Genomic DNA, 17,811 nt, shown 5'->3' on the forward strand with positions numbered 1-17,811 from the left:
AATCAAAGGAGGTAACTTTAGGGTTGAGGGTCTTTGATTAAAGTTCTCTTGGGTTGGGAAACGTTGTAAACACCTTGGTGAGTGAAAATCATTGAGTGTCTTGTTCATTGGTGAGATTGGGAAAAAAAGGTAGAAATTAGGGTTGTTCTTTGTGAACTTGTTGAAGCTAATTTCTTGTAACCCTTTTGTATTTCTTTGTAAGAACTCATTGATAGTGGATTGGAGAGATCAATCTCTCCTCCAGAGTAGGTCAAGTTTGGACCGAACTGGGTGAACAATCTTTGGTGTGTTTGTTTCCCTCTTCTCTCCTTTTATCTTTTGCTTGTGGTTTTGTGTTTTTCACTTTGATTCCTAGATTAGATCTAGGTGTTGTTATTGTTAATTATTGCTTGTGTTCACTTTGATATTGGTTGCTACTTTCCTTTGCTCCACACATCATATTTTGTATTGGTGTGATTTTGTCCGGAATTCACAACACATAGTTAACAAAAATGCAACAATCTACGGAAACAATTTTTATAAACATATATGAGAAAATTATATGATAAAATATTAGAAACTCACGACTATTTTCAAAATATAAATGTAGTGTTTCTATTTAATAACTTTTATTTTATATGCAAAACACCATTCGATGTTTGCACCGCTCTCCTTGTAGATTTTATGTGTCTATATTTGCATAAATAAATTTTTATCTACATATACGAGAAAGCCAATAGGATAAATTTTTTAAAACTGATGACTATTTTAAAATATCAACATTAATGCGTTTCTATGAAATAAATTTTTATTTTATATTTTAAACACCTTTAAATATTTGCACTGCACTTGTTGAAGATTTTACATGCTTATATATATGTATTAGAAAATTTTAATTTACCTATTTATGATAGTTGATATGATAAAATTTTAAAAATTCGTAACTATTTTCAAAATATCATCATTAATATAATGATTCTATTAAATATTTTTTATTTTATATACAAAATATCGTAAAATATTTGTACCGCACTCACGCAGATTTTTTGTGTTTACATCTCAAAAATCAAATTTTACATATACCACCGTTAAGAAAATTGCAAAAATTTTAAAAACTAATAATTGTTTTTAAAATATCAATATTACTTATCTTTTAAGAAAAAAATACCAATATTTGAATTTTTTACAGGGTTAAATATATTTCTCGTTCCCATAAAATTGAAAACTTCTAAGTTTAATCCTTACTTAATTTTAATAGGTTTTTTAGACCTTACAAAAAAAAAATTACTTCAAGTTTTAGTTCTTGTTACAATAAAGTTTGTTTAATTATTCTTAAACTCTTAAATTTTTGAACGATTTTTTGAGACAAGTTTAGAACACTATGAAAGGTTCATTTACTAAAATTTAGAATTTTTTAACATAAAACGAATTAAATATGAATTTTTAAAAACGACAAAAGTTAAAGATACAATTAAAACAATATGGACGTAAAAATTAAATTTTGCGACAATTTTTTGCATATAAGCTTTTAGTAATGTTCTTAATACGTCTGCAAAAAATTGTTCAAAAACTTAATAGTTTATGCATAAATTAAACAAAATTGAATTGAGTACAATTTTTTTTTTAACGACTAAAAAAACTATTAATATTAAGTAAGGACTAAATTTAAAAGTTTATAATTTTATAGATACAAAAAACATATTTAAGCGTTTTTTATATAGGAATTGTGAGATTAAAAATTAAAAAACATGGAAGAAAAAAAGTATTTTAAAGTGAATTTGGAGCCTTCTCTCAATCTCTCTCACTCAGTCCGTAGGGTATGCATTCTTCTAACACGAAGCACATGTTGATGGGTTCCTTATTGTTCAGACACAACAACATTTCCCTTTATCCTTCATCACGGTCACGGCGTTGTAATTATTGGATGGAACACCAAAGTGAAAGAGATAGTCATCATGTTCATTACAACCACACCCATCCCTCCAAATACGCTAGATGGAACGCTAGGGAGAGCTTCGAATTCATGTATGCAAGGCCTTGGCAACGAGTCAACCATTTCTACTCCAACACTGTCCGTGGCAACTTCTCTTTGCCCCTTCTTTTTCAATCTCAGGTCGAAACCCTAACTACATCTCCTACTATATTTCTCAATTATCAACTTAATTAACTGTTTATCATTCTTAAATCTTGTCTTTCTAACAGACCCTTCCGGTTCATGATTCTCGAGTTCCAGAAATTTCTGAGTTTCAAAGTGGTGCATCCAAAGATCGTAGTGGGAAGTGGGCAAGATTCAATTTCAAAATTCTTCTTTCCTATCACGGTGGTTCTTTTGATGGCTGGCAAAAGCAGCCAAACTTGAACACTGTTCAAAGGCAACTTCTTCTTCTTCTTCTTGCAAAATACTATGTGCTCTACACTGTTTAATTCATTCATATTGGATTCTCATTTTGCTTCTTCATACAGCGTTGTAGAAGTGTCACTTGGTAAATTTGTTGATGAAAACAAAACTCAGCTACTCAAGGACAAAGGTTTGCCTATCCAAGGTTGTGCTGCTGTTGCTGGTCGAACAGACAAAGGAGTAACAGCCCTTCAACAAGTTTGTTCTTTTTGTAAGCCATTTCCCTATTCTTTAATATCAATGTCTTTGCAATGTCAAATCTCTCTTATTAACAGTTTTGTAACAAAGATGTCTAGCATTCCACGATCATATGTTATGTCTTAACAATATGGCTCCTATATACACATAGAAGAGGGGCAAGGGGCGGAGCGTTGCAAAGCTCCCTTGGGTTTGGCCCAAACGTGTGTTAGGCCCAATTGTCGTTGGGGGGGAGACGGGGGTGTGGGGGCGATAGAACCGCGGTCATGGTTCGTGGGTATTGTCCTAATCTGGTCCATATTAATATATATATGGCTCGTAACACTATAAACCCAATTTCATCAAAAGTACTATACGGAACTATAGCAACTCTATGGCTGTAGAGGTAGACACAATTGGCCGAACTGTGTGAACAAAGATGTATCTCACTGTCTTGCGATTTTCGTTTCTTTTATTCTTCTGTTACTAGTTGCTGTTCTAACAAATAACAATTATATTTAGTACATATAACTTAATTTGATGGTAAAATTGTTATGGATAAATAAGGATTGAGGTTGAGAAAGAGAGAAAAAATAAAGGAAAGTGAAGAAAACTGAAATCTGAAAAGAGAATTCTCTGAGATGAAAATCTGAATATTGAAATATGACTAATCAACCGACGGAGGTATAGACGAGTAGGTTCTGTTTTTGCACTCTGTCGGATTTGATTGAACCTTCCCTCCCTAATCTAGGGTTCATTATGAACAGACACTTGGAAGAAGGATATTAAACCAAGAGAAATTGAAGATGCAATAAATGACGCAGCACCAGGAAAATTAAGGGTCGTATCTGTATATGAGGTAATATCCTTTTAAATAATATGCGACATGAAGCTAATGTTTAATACAATTATCAGTTACCATGAATATAAAGAAAAAGAAACAGAAAGAATGGTTTGCTGGTCTCACATTTGTATATGTGATAACAATAATAATATGTAAATTATTGTAGGTATCACGTGCCTTTCATCCAAACTTCTCTGCCAAATGGAGGCGTTACCTTTATATTTTCCCACTCACCGATGGACAGGATAAAGACCAAAGCGGCGGCAATGGAGAGTCTTGTGACAGTTTTATATATAATGAAATTTGTGATTCTGACAGCAAGGATGAGTTAGAAAAAGAAAATAAATCATATGTGTTCGGTGTAAGGAAGGTGAACCGGCTTTTGCAAAAATTGGAAGGAAAAATGCTGTCCTACAAGATGTTTGCCCGTGATACAAAAGCTTCAAGAAATGAGTAAGAACTTAATTCTTGGATTTCTATCTTTGCGGTGCACATAACAGATACTTTCACATTATACTTTTGGGGAAGATAGCAAATTTTATTGTTTATGCGACTATTATTTGGAATCAAATCTTAAATTGTATGGTGTATACAGTTTTTAGATGAATGAGAACTATCATTCAAATGATAATTTTTTGTTTGACAGCACTCGAGGAATAGCTGGGCTACCTTCATATTTCCTTGGTGCTGATACTACTTTTAAGAGGGGAACTGCCCTTCACTGAGTCTAGTCGTTTACTTATGACTGTCATTCTGTTTCAGTGGTCCACCAACAGAGTGTTTTGTTCACCATGCTCGAGCTATGGAAGCGAAGTTGCCTATAACTGTGAGTAACTTTTTAATTTTTAATATTTGTGCACTCTGTAACTTCTTATAACTTCCTTTATCTCTTTTTTGTTCTCCACAATTGTTATTCTAAATTTGAAGCACTTTGAGTGGTGTGCTCTTTGTATGTTTTGCTGTGCTTGTGGATGTGACTTGCTCCAACTGGCAGAGGGTGCACGCTAGTGCTCTCTACTCTAAGCTTCTAGTTAGCTCAGAAAAACAGATCCCCCTAAGCGGGGCATATTTGTTTGTGAAGATACATTGGTTGATCCGGAAACATGGCCACTACTGGCCTATGGATTCTGTTTTGTCTACTCTGACCAAGTGCCATTAAACTACTAAGCAAATCCACTTTATCTCTAGCTTATCTTCACATTTTTCCTTTCATATGGTTTAAGCAGAACATTAGTGGCAGACCAAACTTCAAAATTCTAGTCATATTCATTAGGTAAAAAACAAATTATTCGCGACTTTGCTTGCTCATCATCATAATAGAGAGGGTAAATTTGTCCAAGTAAACACTGAATAGGGGAAGTAAGGGCAATTTCTGAAGGAGTAAGGATCCTCTCTATTTCGCAAAAGAAATGGAGAACTCCGTCACTAAGGTTTCTGGCATATAAAGACCGAGTTAAGATCCTCTCCATTTATTAGTCTCCATTTTTTCCATTTGGAGAGATAAAGACGTAGTTTCCTTCAAAAAAAAAAAAAGACACAGTAGTTTCCATCTTTGCTCCATTTAAGTTTCCTCAATTTACCCCATTTCATATCATAGATGTGTGACATGTAGAAAAAATAAAATCAATGGCTGTGATTAAAAGGTTTGGAAAAGGCAATTCTTTAATTCCAAAAAAAGCCTACGCGCTACTGCTACAAACTCTCCTTCCTTTTCTCTGATACTGATACAAATTCTAAATCAAGCAAACATATGGATTTCAAGCAAACATATGAAGCAACTGAATCAAATTCTCTGATACCGCAAAAATCCATTTGGATTTCTAAATCAAAGCAAACATATGGATTTCTAAATCAAATTCTCCGATACCGCAAAAATCCATTTGACTAGTTCCTGTACAAAGCAAAAACCACCGGCACCTCAACCAAATTAAGCAAACATATGGATTTCTAACAAATTCTAAATCATTTATTCTAACAAACATATGAAGCAACTCTTCTTAAACATTTTTTTTTTTATAAAAAACAGAACCTAAGCTTATAAAAAGGAATGTTTTTTAATTTTAATCCATTCAAAATTTGAAACAACCATTTCAGGTCTTGATGGAATTTTTAAGGTTTCAGAGCTATAAAATCACCATTTTTTACAACCATTTAATGATGGCAGTTTGAAGCGGCGACAACGGTGAAGAGAAAAGTTTGACTGAGAATGATTTAGGTGAGGTGATGTGGAGCAGAAGGGGAAAAGTGTGCCGATGGATGGAGGGAGAGGTGCGGCGATGGCGGCGGCGGTGCCGGTGGGAGGGAGAGAGGCAACTGTGAGATTATGAGAGAAGGAAGAAAGTGAGTTTGTATCAGTATAAGAGCACGTAGGCTTTTTTTGGAATTAAAGAATTGCCTTTTCCAAACCTTTTAATCACAGCCATTAATTTTATTTTTTCCACATGTCACACATCTATGATATGGAATGGGGTAAATTGAGGAAGCCTAAATGGAGCAAAGATGGACTCGACAAATATATAGAAGTTTGTTTATGATGGGTTTATTGGACCGGTGGCTTGAGCTAGGTCATCAACCTCAATATAATTCACAGCACAGTGAAGTGTATACTATTTTTTTGGGGGGTAATTTGGGAAGTGACAATGTCAAGATATAGCAGATGATTAGTTTCTAAACAGCAAAAAGGAAAAAGGAGAGTGAAAATAGTAGCAGACATATGAACATTAGCCACAGCCTTTTTTTTTTTTACATACACCTTGTTTATGACATGAACATTAGTAGCAGATATTATTTGTTAGAAATGCTAGAAAAGGACTGGAGAAATTTCTGAATCATACATTAGGTCTGTGATTTTGCTTGTTTTCATCCTAGCATGGGGTTCTTCAGCTAGCATTTAAGATATATGGTACTGCTAGTGTTTTGACACTTCCCCATCTCCTTCACCCAATCTGAGAGAGAGCCTGCATCTGTTGAGTATGAAAGGCTAATGGGCAGAGTAGCCAAATGCCAGATGCCCAGGGGCAGCCCTTTAAAACATGAATGGTAGATTCAGGCTCCATTCCACATCTGTCACAAAGCAGGTCAACCTCCACCTTCCTTTTCCCTGTATCCTTCAGCAACAAATAATGGAATCTTCCAAACGAGATGAAGATTCTATCGTATTATTTCCATTACACATCTTGACCATTTAGTCTAATCTGCATTGAAATGGATTGAGCTTGATATTGTTGATTCCAATTTGCCTACCTACCAGACATGGTTGATGCATCCAAGGATGACGTTAACCACGACTCTCTGATTGGAGGACACAAGAAAGCATGCAAATTATGCTATTTGTCCATAGACTTCGATATTAACAGATTTAATGTGTCCATAATATTTGTCTTTACATGATTTATATGTCCTTGGCTTTTTTCTCTTGATTTTCGTCTATATAACCTTGACAAAAATGTCTTTTCAGTGTTTTTCTGTGAAATATTTAACTTTACCAAGAAACCTTGTGTTGGGTTTGTACTATTCAAAAGCTATATGAATTCTTATGCCAGTATATTTTTTTTATTTATCACATCTTTCAAGTTTTATCCTTCTGAGTGACAATAGGAATTTAATACTTTCTACTTTCTAGTTATGCTTTAGCTCAGACGCCTTGGTTTTATAGAGTTCTTTGATGTTGAAGAGAAGCTTATTGATGTTCCATTTCATCTGTGACATTTCTAGGAAAATGGAGAAGAAACGAGGGTTATGTGCATTGAGTTAGTTGCTAATCGCTTTTTACGCAAGGTAAACATTGTATGTTTTTTTTATTTCCTTAGAGGAAACCATATTCTCCGAAGGTTTTTGCTTCTCCAATTTGGAACAATCATATCAATAAACTTTGTAGATGTAACTCAATATTATTGTTAGCAACCCTCACTCATACTTTTTTTTTTTTGGGTACACTCTAACACTAGATCAAATTCATGTATATCCCATCATTTTTTTTTAACAAGGTATGTCCCACCATTTTAAGAACAGGTCCCACATAAAAAGGTGAGATCTACATAAATTTCACTTAATAAGAGATTGAGTATTGAAAAGAGAATGTTAGGGTGAGTGTTGACAAGACCTTTATCATTCTAAAAGAGAGAGAGTGTTAGAATGCTTCAATAAGAGAAAGAGTGTTGAAAAGACCGTTATCATTCTAATATTAAAATGTTGATGCTTCAAAAACAAATGAATCAATTTAAAGGACACATACATTATATATCATTATTTATATCGTATCCATTTGTAATGGAGGGTTATGCCCATAGATTTTTTCTTCTTCTGATTTCCTGACTGTGGATGCCATGGGCGTGCAGTCTGGTACATAGACCGTCTTTAATAATTGGCATATTATGGCATGTGTATTCATTATTTATTTATTTTCACATTGACTCGACTGAGGCTAATCAAATTTTTGCAGATGGTTAGAGTGCTTGTGGCAACCACAATTAGGGAAGCTGCAGCCGGTGCTGAAGATGATGCCTTGTTAAAGCTTATGGATGCTACGTGTAGGCGTGCCACTGCTCCTCCAGCACCCCCTGATGGCCTATGTCTAGTTGATGTTGGTTATGCAGAATTTGAACGTGAAAAATGTTTCATCATGAAAGATTAGAGCTTTGGTAAGTTGTAGAAAAGTGAATTTCGAAGAAGAGATCATTTTTGTAAATGACTCTAAAGGGTCAATATTAAAAGCGAAAAATATTGAGTGAGCCAAGTGAAAGTGGATGCATGCACGAAGGATTTAAATGAAAGCCATCACATATGTGAAAAACTAAAATTGTGCTTATAAAGGAGGGGAAAACTAAAACCACATTGCTCTTAAACTCACCGTGGTGCAGGGGAGAAAGTGGAAGGGGAGCAATTTGTATTCCCTCTAATCGTGGAGGCACTGATCTAAACTATTGGATAACACATATTCTTGTATTTTGGACTCGGTTCACTCAAAATTGGGAGTAACATCATTGTAGAGCTTTTGGTCAACATTGAACAATTTAGATTGTGTCTGCGAAATTCACAATTCATTTGTTGGAGGAATTTCAGATCTGAATTCTCTCTTTGAATTTGTGTATTGACTTAACTTTTTCTCATTCTCCATTTATTTATCCAATCAAGTACAGGTTCACATCCTTATTATTGGGGTTTGAGGAAAATTTTTAGTTGCAAATCTATACATATAGGTCGTATCATTTAAAATAAATGTTAGTCTTTTATTTATTTTTTTGAGACGAAAAATAGATGTTGCAGTGCGAATGTTATCTACTACTACAATAAAATTTGTCTATACAAGTATTCAAAGGTATAGCGCTGTTTGAAAGTTTTTGTTACTGTAATTACCCATTTGATAATAATTGAGTGTTCATTTTCATCTTTAAAATTTGAATCCTAGTTTATAAGAAAAATACAGGCTTGAATATTTTTAATTTTTAAAATAGATGTTTATTTGAATTAGTTTTTCTTTAGTTTTAAAATAACTAGTCCCTTTAATATATATAATAGATTAATAGCTTTGGTACTAGAGTAGGAATTGGTACAAGTTAGTGCAGAGAGACGTGATGATGAAGAAAGCATGGATTGTGAGTGTCGTTCCTTTTTTATTGTAAAAGGTTGAGTCAGCAGAACAGAAACCTTAAAAATAGGCATACAAAAAGTGGTGTCTTATTTAAATTTGAAGGCTGTCCGAATAGTTCTACACATTGTTATTGTTATGCAACCATGAAACAAAAGACTTGGTCAACCTCTGTTACCTCACTCTCTCAAATACATTATCCATCTCCTATTATTAGCTCTTCTTTTTCTTTCTTCTCTCTCCTGTTTCAATGCCATCAAAACTTTTCCACCCTCCATGACCAACCCCTTTGCTTCTTCACCCCTAGCAGCTCCTCTTTTCTTTTAATCTCCATTGAGAATCAAACCTTCCCTGAGGGCGCGCACGCCGCCCGTAGCGCGTGTGGGCCATCTACCCTTCTTCACTATGGCACTCATCACTCATATTATGAACAATAAAACCATATTCATCACATTCATTCTCTTGTTTTGTGTTGTTTCGTCATCTTATGGCGCTTCTGACTCTGAATTGCTCCTCAAGGTAAAGGACAATCTTGAAAAAAAACCTGAGGTGTTGTCAACATGGAACACATCAACCACACCTTGTAATGGCGATCATGCCAATTGGCGTGGCGTTCTTTGTTATCAAGGAAAAGTTTGGGGATTGAAGCTTGAGAATATGGGGCTAAAAGGTTTCATTGATGTGAATTCTCTTAGGGAGTTACCATATCTTAGAACCCTTAGTTTCATGAATAATGATTTTGAGGGTGGTTGGCCTGAGATTAATAAACTTTTTGGTCTTAAATCGCTTTATCTGTCAAATAACAAATTTTCTGGAGAGGTTCCTTGGGAAGCTTTTGACGGTCTGCAGTGGTTAAAGAAAATTCATTTGTCAAATAATCAGTTTACAGGTCCTATTCCATCTTCTCTGAGTTTGATGCCAAAGCTTATGGATTTGAGATTGGATGGAAACAAATTCACTGGACCTATTCCTAAATTTTCAACAGATTCCAAATTGAAAACATTCAATGTAGCTAATAATCAGTTGCAGGGACCAATACCAGCCGCTCTTAGTAAAATCCCCGCTTCTTCCTTTTCCGGTGAGTAACGAATATCCTATTAGTGCACACACATCACATGCATGTATGGTTTATGTATAAATGACTAATATAAATATAACTCAATGTGATTAGCTTAGTGGAAGCATGTTACGTCTGTAAGTTAGGATAACGCGTACATGAAAAAATTGAGATATTCTATTTTTGTTGGTCTTTTGCCTCAAACAGGATCAACTCCCCTAGAAGGATAGTTGTGGATTTGACAAAAGTTGGGAACAGTGTTGTCAGAATTTGAACAAATCCACAAGAGTCGTCGCGTTTTATATGGAAACAGTGTATAGATGAAGGTGGCCGTTGCAAATTCAGAAATAAATTAAAGCTATCATAATATGCTTTGATTTTCTTTGTATTATTGACACTGATTGAAGTATAAGGGTCTGCTTGGATTGACTTATTATAGCTTCTCTACCGACATAAACACTTGTGAGGCTATTTGGGAGAAATAACTAATACATAAACCCTTATAGCTTATATGAAAATCAATCGACTTTATTTTATATTTTATTATAGAAATAGCCAATACATAAACCCTTATATGATAAATGTTTATGTTAGAAGCACTTAATTAAGTTGTTTACCCAAACATGACATAAGTATATATAGCAGCATCAATCTTAACCAGTCTATATGTATCAAAATGATGAGCAGGTAATGAAAATTTATGTGGAGCACCATTGACTGCATGTCCTATAAAGCATGCATCAATTGCAAGTACTTGTGTGGTTGTTGTGGTTGTTTGTGTAGCACTGGCTGTGATTGGAGTTACTGTGTTTTTCATCCTACACCGGCGGCGAAGAAAACAAGAGCCATCATCGACTCTAGAGAATCCACCTTCAGGCCACTACAACAACAAAAAAGTTGGAAGTGAAAGAGATATTGATGATGAAAGTAATAGATCATCAAGATCAATGAGTTCCAACCACAGTAGAAGAAATGATCACATGAAGTTGTCTTTTATAAGAGATGACAGAGAGAGGTTTGATTTGCAAGAGTTGCTGAGAGCTTCTGCCGAGATTTTGGGAAGTGGTTTTTATAGTTCTTCTTACAAGGCCTCTTTGACGAATGGGCCAACAATAGTGGTGAAGAGGTTTAAGCAAATGAACAATGTAGGGAAGGAAGAGTTTCAAGAGCATATGAGAAGGATTGGAAGGTTGAACCATCCTAATTTGATTCCTCTTGTTGCTTACTATTATAGAAAAGAAGAGAAGCTCTTGGTTACCGACTTTGTTCAGAACGGTAGCCTAGCTGTTCGCCTTCATGGTACGTCTTATTTCTAATTTTTTTAATGACAGAATCGATCAAGAGTAATCTAGTTCATATCATTAGGGCCAATGTTCTTGGAAATCGAATAGTTAACACAAAAAAGAAGAGGGCTTATCAGGGCCCCCTTTCTGCTACATCGACACATCCTCTCTATTATGTAAGAAAAAGTGAAGAGAGACGTATGCAATTTCCTCTTTTTTAACAAAGGCTAGATTTGAGCTAACAACGATGTTTTAAAAACTAGAATGAACATTTAACTAGTGAGACCTTCAAATCATGCTTTAATTGGTTCAATCGATACAACCAACCACGGTTGGACTGAATGAGAAATGAAAAATTCAGTTGAACTGATTGCGGTTGAAATGTCTTTCAACCTTGGTTCAATCAGACTGTAATGTAACCGAGATCAAACCAACTAACTATTTCTCGTTCACTAATATTGTTTGCTTATGAATATAGTTACGCATGGTTGCTTGTTGTGTTTCAGGACACCAAGCACTAGGGGAACCAAGCCTTGATTGGCCAATAAGGTTGAAAATTGTGAAAGGCATAGCAAGAGGTCTTGAAAATCTATACAAAGATATGCCAAGCCTAATTGCACCTCATGGAAATCTCAAATCTGCAAACGTGCTTCTCACTGAAACATTTGAGCCACTTCTCACAGATTTTGGATTAGTCCCAGTAACAAACCAAGAAATGGCCAAGGAAATAATGGTAACATATAAATCACCTGAGTATTTGCAACATGGAAGAATTACAAAGAAAAGTGATGTTTGGTGTCTTGGAATATTAATATTGGAGATTTTAACTGGTAAACTTCCAGCTACATTTTTACAACAAGGTAAAGGAAGTGAGGTGAGTTTAGCAAATTGGGTGATTTCAGTAGTACCTGAGGAGTGGAATAGTTCAGTGTTTGATAAAGAAATGGGTGCAACAAAGAATGGTGAAGGAGAGATGGGAAAGCTTTTGAAGATTGCATTGAGTTGTTGTGAAGTGGATGTTGATAAAAGATGTGATTTGAAAGAAGCTGTTGAGAAAATTCAACAAGTGGAAGAGAGGGATAATTCATGATGATGAGGAGGATTTTTTTACAGCTGACATGAAATGAAAATAAAAATCTTTTCATGTTGATGAATTGTTATTACCTTACTCATTCAGTACTTGGATTTTCTATCTATATCCCTTAAAATTGAAAAACAATGTCACGTTAATATGAGAGATGGATATATTAATTTACCCGGGACATTTTCTCAATAGAAATAGACAGCTTCGTCTATAAGTCATAGTTTTAGTTCAACTTATAAAAATATAAAATTGTTAGTCAAACGTCATAATTGGTGTTTGAATCTCGACTCCACTGTTTATGTGTGTGAGTTTTTAATGGTTATTGTCGTTTCATCTATCTATAGAAAATATAGATTGCTTCTATGCTTTTATTGCAATTCCAAATATTGGAAAATGTTGATAATTTATAAATGATTGCCTGACAGTATCCTATATTTCCTTTTCATTTTTCACAATATCCTATATTTTTTAGTAAAAAAAAAACAATTTGTAAAAATAAAAATAAAAATAGAATACAATACTCTATATATTTTTAAGAGCAAAATGAGCTAAAGCTCCAAAACAATACTTATTTTTTTTTAAAAAAAATCTTATATAATTTCTTTTACAAGACCGTCGATAAGGTTGGTGTAGTGTGGACATCTAATTTGTCAAGGTAGTGGAAACATATTTCGAAAGATGAGCCCAACACGTTAGTCACCAACAAACCCTTTAAGATTAAGAGAATACACAACAATCTTAAATCTAGAAAACAACCCGACTCAAAATTTTCAAAATTAGATCAAAGCGAAATGCGTAAACCAATAACAAACAAACCGAAATTGCACGGCAACACAACAGATCAAAGAGCTCAACACCAACACTGAATGAACGCAGTATAAAATTTGAATTTAATTAGGACAATCTGAATTTTTTAAACATAGTATTGCTGAACTAGGTCAAATCTTTTTTCAACTTACTAACATTATAGTAGTGTTTTGTAAAAAAAAAAAAATCATTATATTGGAACACGACTGTTTTTTTTTTTTTTTTTGTCAAGTAGCGTAATGACTAGAACTCACACATTATAAATGTGGAGAAATGGGGTGTTCGGGGTTCAAACCCCGACCCCTGCATATAATATGTAATATTCCTATCAGTTGAGCTAAACTCACGGGGCTGGGCTAAACTCACGGGGATGTTAGACTGTTTTTTTTTTTTTTTTTTTAAGGATAGTGCTGTTAAACTGTAGACTGTTGGCAAAAAAAAGTATAGCGGTGTTGATTTTTTTTTTTCTTGCTAATTTTGATGGATTTTTAACAAATTTGATTTTTGTGGATTTTGAGATATTTTATGAGTTTAAGCATTAAAAAGTATTTTTTTTAATATAAATTTATGTATATTTTTTTACATTATCACCTCTCTTTGTATCTTCCTCCCATCTTTTTATTTCTTTTATATCTTTAACGTATATTTCTCATGTGAACTCCAGATTATTATGATCATCTTTCCTCTTTGAATTTTACTTAACTCCCGTCTGAATTCTGGATTATCAGGGTCCTCTTTCTCTAAGGATCGGATGATTAACACACAAAAAATTGATTGATCAAAGAGTTCCACAAAAAATAAAAGAGGTGTCTTATCTTACTTTAATTTTTTTAGATAAAAAATGATATGACTATGAGTTTTTCTACTTGCATCCTAGTTAATCATGGTTGCATCCCAAAATGACAAGATTACCCTTTCATAAAATTTGATTTTCAAAAAGCCTATTCCTTCTTTTTTGGTTACACCCCAAAACCCCTCTTCCAAAATTATAATTCTCCAATCGATCGATTGTGTTCTCCGAAGATTTTCAAAACCATACTTTCTCACGTCCATTCATGATTTCAAAGAAAATTCGAAGCAAATCAAGTTAGCAAGTGTTGTTCTTCAATCGATTGTGTTTTTCTTGTTATGGGTTCTCAGTTCTGATTTTGTGTTTTCCTTGTTCTGCCATTCACAGTTCTACGATTTTGTAAAATCAGTTTAAGTAGGTTCATGTAAACTCAGTTTAAGTAGGTTCATGTAAACTCAGTTTAAGTAGGTTCATGTTAACTCAATTTAAGTAGGTTTATGTAAACTCAGTTTAAGTAGGTTCATGTAAACTTAGTTTACATGAACCTACTTAAACTGAATTTAAGTTAACATTGCCAATGTAAATTAAAACCGTAATCGTACAGTGCATCATTGCAGTTGAAGGAAAGAAATTGAAACTAGCAAATAGAAGAAGAAATTCACTTACTTATATCCAATTGAGTATGTATGAAAAATATTTTGATTCACTCTTTAATTTTCATGGAGATTGATATTGAACATCAAATTGTTTGATCGATCGCTTTGTGGGGTGAAATAGGGTGAAACTCACTGACAATGAATAAAATTAGAGTTTTAAGAAAATTTATATAAAAGGACAATTTTGATATTATAATTTTTTTTAAAAAAAATTTAAGTGTAACCAAAAAAGCATGGGATGTAAATAGAAAAACTCTATGACTATTCATGTCTATTTAATAGCATAATAACAAAATGCATTAAAAGGCGACAAAATCAAAGTGACATAACTATTCATGTCTATTTAATATTAAGAGCTAAATTGTTGATTAAAATTGTAATGGGTGGAAGTTGATCCATCGATCAAAAACAAGTTAATACTACAATAAGACAAAAAAAACAAGTAACACCTCACCAAAGTGACTAACAAAACAACATTAATAGTAAAGCTCTGGGATGGGCACATATGGCAAATTGTTTTTTAAGGGAGATTCATGAATCTAGTTCAAGTGAAGTAAAAAAAATATTCCTTTCAATTATGATTAAAGTGAATCTCTACTGTTTTGGCTGGAGTCTCAGGCCACATACATATAAATTTGCTATATCTACTTAGAGCTGTCAAAACAGGACGGATCTACTGGACCATGCCGCAAAAGCCCAGAAAAATGGAGGATTTAAACACAAAAATTTGGATCCGTTTAAACTGGACCTTTTTAGCCCGAGCCTGTTGAGGCCCGAGCCTTTCTCGGGCTAGCCCGACAGGGCCGTCCGTAGCCCGTTTAATTTATAATTATTTTTTGACATTATAATCTTCTATAGCGCACTATGAAGATGTAGTCATAATTGAATTGAATACATTTAAAGTATAATGACATTAACCAAAGAATGCTTTGCAGGAACAAAAATAGTTACCACAAGACACATTTATCTACAATTAACATGATGATAGAGGCAGTTAGCAAATGGGATGCAGCGAAAAAGGCATAACATAATCATTTGAATATAGATATAATAGCACTAAGACATGAGCCAACATATCCATATATTACATAATTGTTGGAACACTAGTGTATATTGGCAAAAACTTGGAGTATACTAGTTGTTATGTGGAGACATTGGAATGTAAACACAAGGATGTAGAAAATAGTGTAAAGTGTGAATTGAAAATTTTATGTCCCACATTGGATAGATCACACACTCTAGTAGTGTTTATATATGTGGGATATCACTTCCAAGGGTGTGTCCTTGGGGTACCCACTTTTGTGAACGGAGTGAGCGCTAGCCAAAAATTATATAAGCCACACGCGCGCGACGCCATCGGCCGGGCTCGATTTGCTGCTCCGAGATTTCCGCACGCGGAGGACCAAGTCTCACACATTTTTCACACGCGTAGAGAGCTCGGGAATGAGATTCTTCACTCCAAAACCGAGAATCGAATCCTCTTCTCTGGTTTTCTTCCTCCTTCTTTGTTTTCTCGAGTGGTCTGCGTACTATATTAGAGTGGTTTTTCGAAACCATATTGAGGTGTTATTCTCGAGCGATTTCTGGCAGTGCAGCCTTTAATCGTACAGTTTGAACCTGGGCTGTTTTATCCTGGAGACGGCGCGGTTGCTAGTCTACCTTGCACAACTTAGGTAGTGCCGCGAAACGTCTTAAAGAAAGCGACCTGGTCATGACTCACCCCGGTAATAGTTTTAAAGCTCTGTCGTAATTTTCAAATTACAAAACAATAATAACTACTCATACAGATGAGAAATTAATACACAAAATGTCTATCAGAGTACATAGGTACATGACAAAACAATACATAGGTACATGACAAAACAAGAAAGAAAATACATATTAAGCAGGTCTTGCTATGACAAACTTCTTGAGTACATTGTCTCAGATCTAGCTGATCACATAAGCGCACAAAAACACATGGAAATAGATAAAACTAAGGAAATATGAAAATGAAATAAGATATAATTCAGGTGGAATTCCAATTTGATGCAGCAACAGTAGGCAGGGTGCGCATACACATTTAACCATAGAACAATTACTAGCAGTAGTAATAGAAGCAAAACACATCCCAAACAGAAAATCCATAGAGAATTCCAGATAACAGACACTGCTGTAACTACAATTCCCATTCAACCATAGAATTTGCAAATGCAGACATTGACTGCCAAACAGTGAGATACTTTATAAAAAAAAAACAGTGGTAAATTGCTAATTGAGTTGTCGGCAGGTATTTTTTAGTGCAATGTTTTATTTTTAAATTAAAGGTTTTAAGTAATGAGACTAGTCCGAAAGACCGCAAGGGTCGGGCTTGGACAAATATTTGTGAACCCGTTTATCTTCCGGGCCTTTTTGCCCCAACCCGGAAAAGCCCATACTTGTCATAGGCCGGCCCATCGCGGGTCGGGTAGCCGGTTTTGATAGCTCTAATCCTACTTGACTTTTTTGGATGAGAACTTGACATGTTCTTTTGAGAGGAAAAAATAGGTCAAAATTCATTATATCCAACTTGAACTTTTTTTCTCTTCTCTCAAGAAACTTGACCTATTTTTTATTTATTATAATTTACTATTAATTAATATTATTTCTTAAAAGTTTAAAATTTTGTATAAATATATTTATAATTACATATTTTCCTTTTATTCTTTAGTATTTTATTATAATCTTATTTTGCATACATATATTTTTTTTAAATATACAATTTCATATCATTTCTCTCTCTACAAACTCTCAATTAAATCCAAATATTTAGATATTAATGATTTAATTTTTTTCTTTTAATATGAAATAATTTACAAATTTTGAATGTTAAAAATTAGTAATTTTTTTTTTTTATAAAAAATGCATGAATTTAGAATCTGCGATATTATAATTCAAATAAGAAAAAATGATTAGTATTTTATTTTATGTGACATTCTATATTTTGAATCTTGATTAACAAGTTTTTTTTTTTTTATTTTTTATTTTTTATATATAAATCTTGATTGACAAGTTATTAAAATATAAATAATTAAATCAATTATAGTAAATAATTTGAATGAATTCTTTTAATTTTTTTATACCAAATTAAGCTTGTTTGAGCGGTTCCTTTTGCTTTAAGCTCTCATAGA

The 17,811-nt window shown here is 33.8% G+C and overlaps 2 protein-coding genes across 3 annotated transcripts; both read left to right on the plus strand.

Annotated features, from left to right (window-relative positions):
- Positions 1-1,765: 1,765 nt before the first annotated feature.
- Positions 1,766-8,549, plus strand: LOC11438456 (tRNA pseudouridine synthase A). Of its 2 annotated transcripts, XM_003630553.4 has the most exons (8): positions 1,769-2,092; positions 2,182-2,351; positions 2,443-2,588; positions 3,322-3,413; positions 3,565-3,851; positions 4,161-4,224; positions 7,113-7,175; positions 7,840-8,549. In XM_003630553.4, the coding sequence occupies exons 1-8, from the start codon at positions 1,799-1,801 to the stop codon at positions 8,029-8,031; spliced, it is 1,308 nt and encodes a 435-aa protein (XP_003630601.2). In that variant the 5' UTR covers positions 1,769-1,798; the 3' UTR covers positions 8,032-8,549. The 2 variants fall into 2 exon arrangements, with proteins under 2 accessions (XP_039684792.1, XP_003630601.2); XM_039828858.1 differs by lacking the exons at positions 7,113-7,175; positions 7,840-8,549 and adding an exon at positions 4,393-4,894 and having other exon boundaries at positions 1,766-2,092.
- Positions 8,550-8,900: 351 nt separating this feature from the next.
- Positions 8,901-12,576, plus strand: LOC11439424 (pollen receptor-like kinase 1). The gene is given in 4 exon segments (XM_003630554.4): positions 8,901-10,063; positions 10,730-11,341; positions 11,832-12,409; positions 12,411-12,576. Coding segments are annotated over 4 exon segments (1,905 nt in total). The 5' UTR covers positions 8,901-9,390; the 3' UTR covers positions 12,453-12,576.
- Positions 12,577-17,811: the final 5,235 nt, after the last annotated feature.

This window comes from Medicago truncatula, chromosome 8, assembly GCF_003473485.1.
Source record: "Medicago truncatula cultivar Jemalong A17 chromosome 8, MtrunA17r5.0-ANR, whole genome shotgun sequence".
Classification (NCBI taxonomy): domain Eukaryota; kingdom Viridiplantae; phylum Streptophyta; class Magnoliopsida; order Fabales; family Fabaceae; genus Medicago; species Medicago truncatula.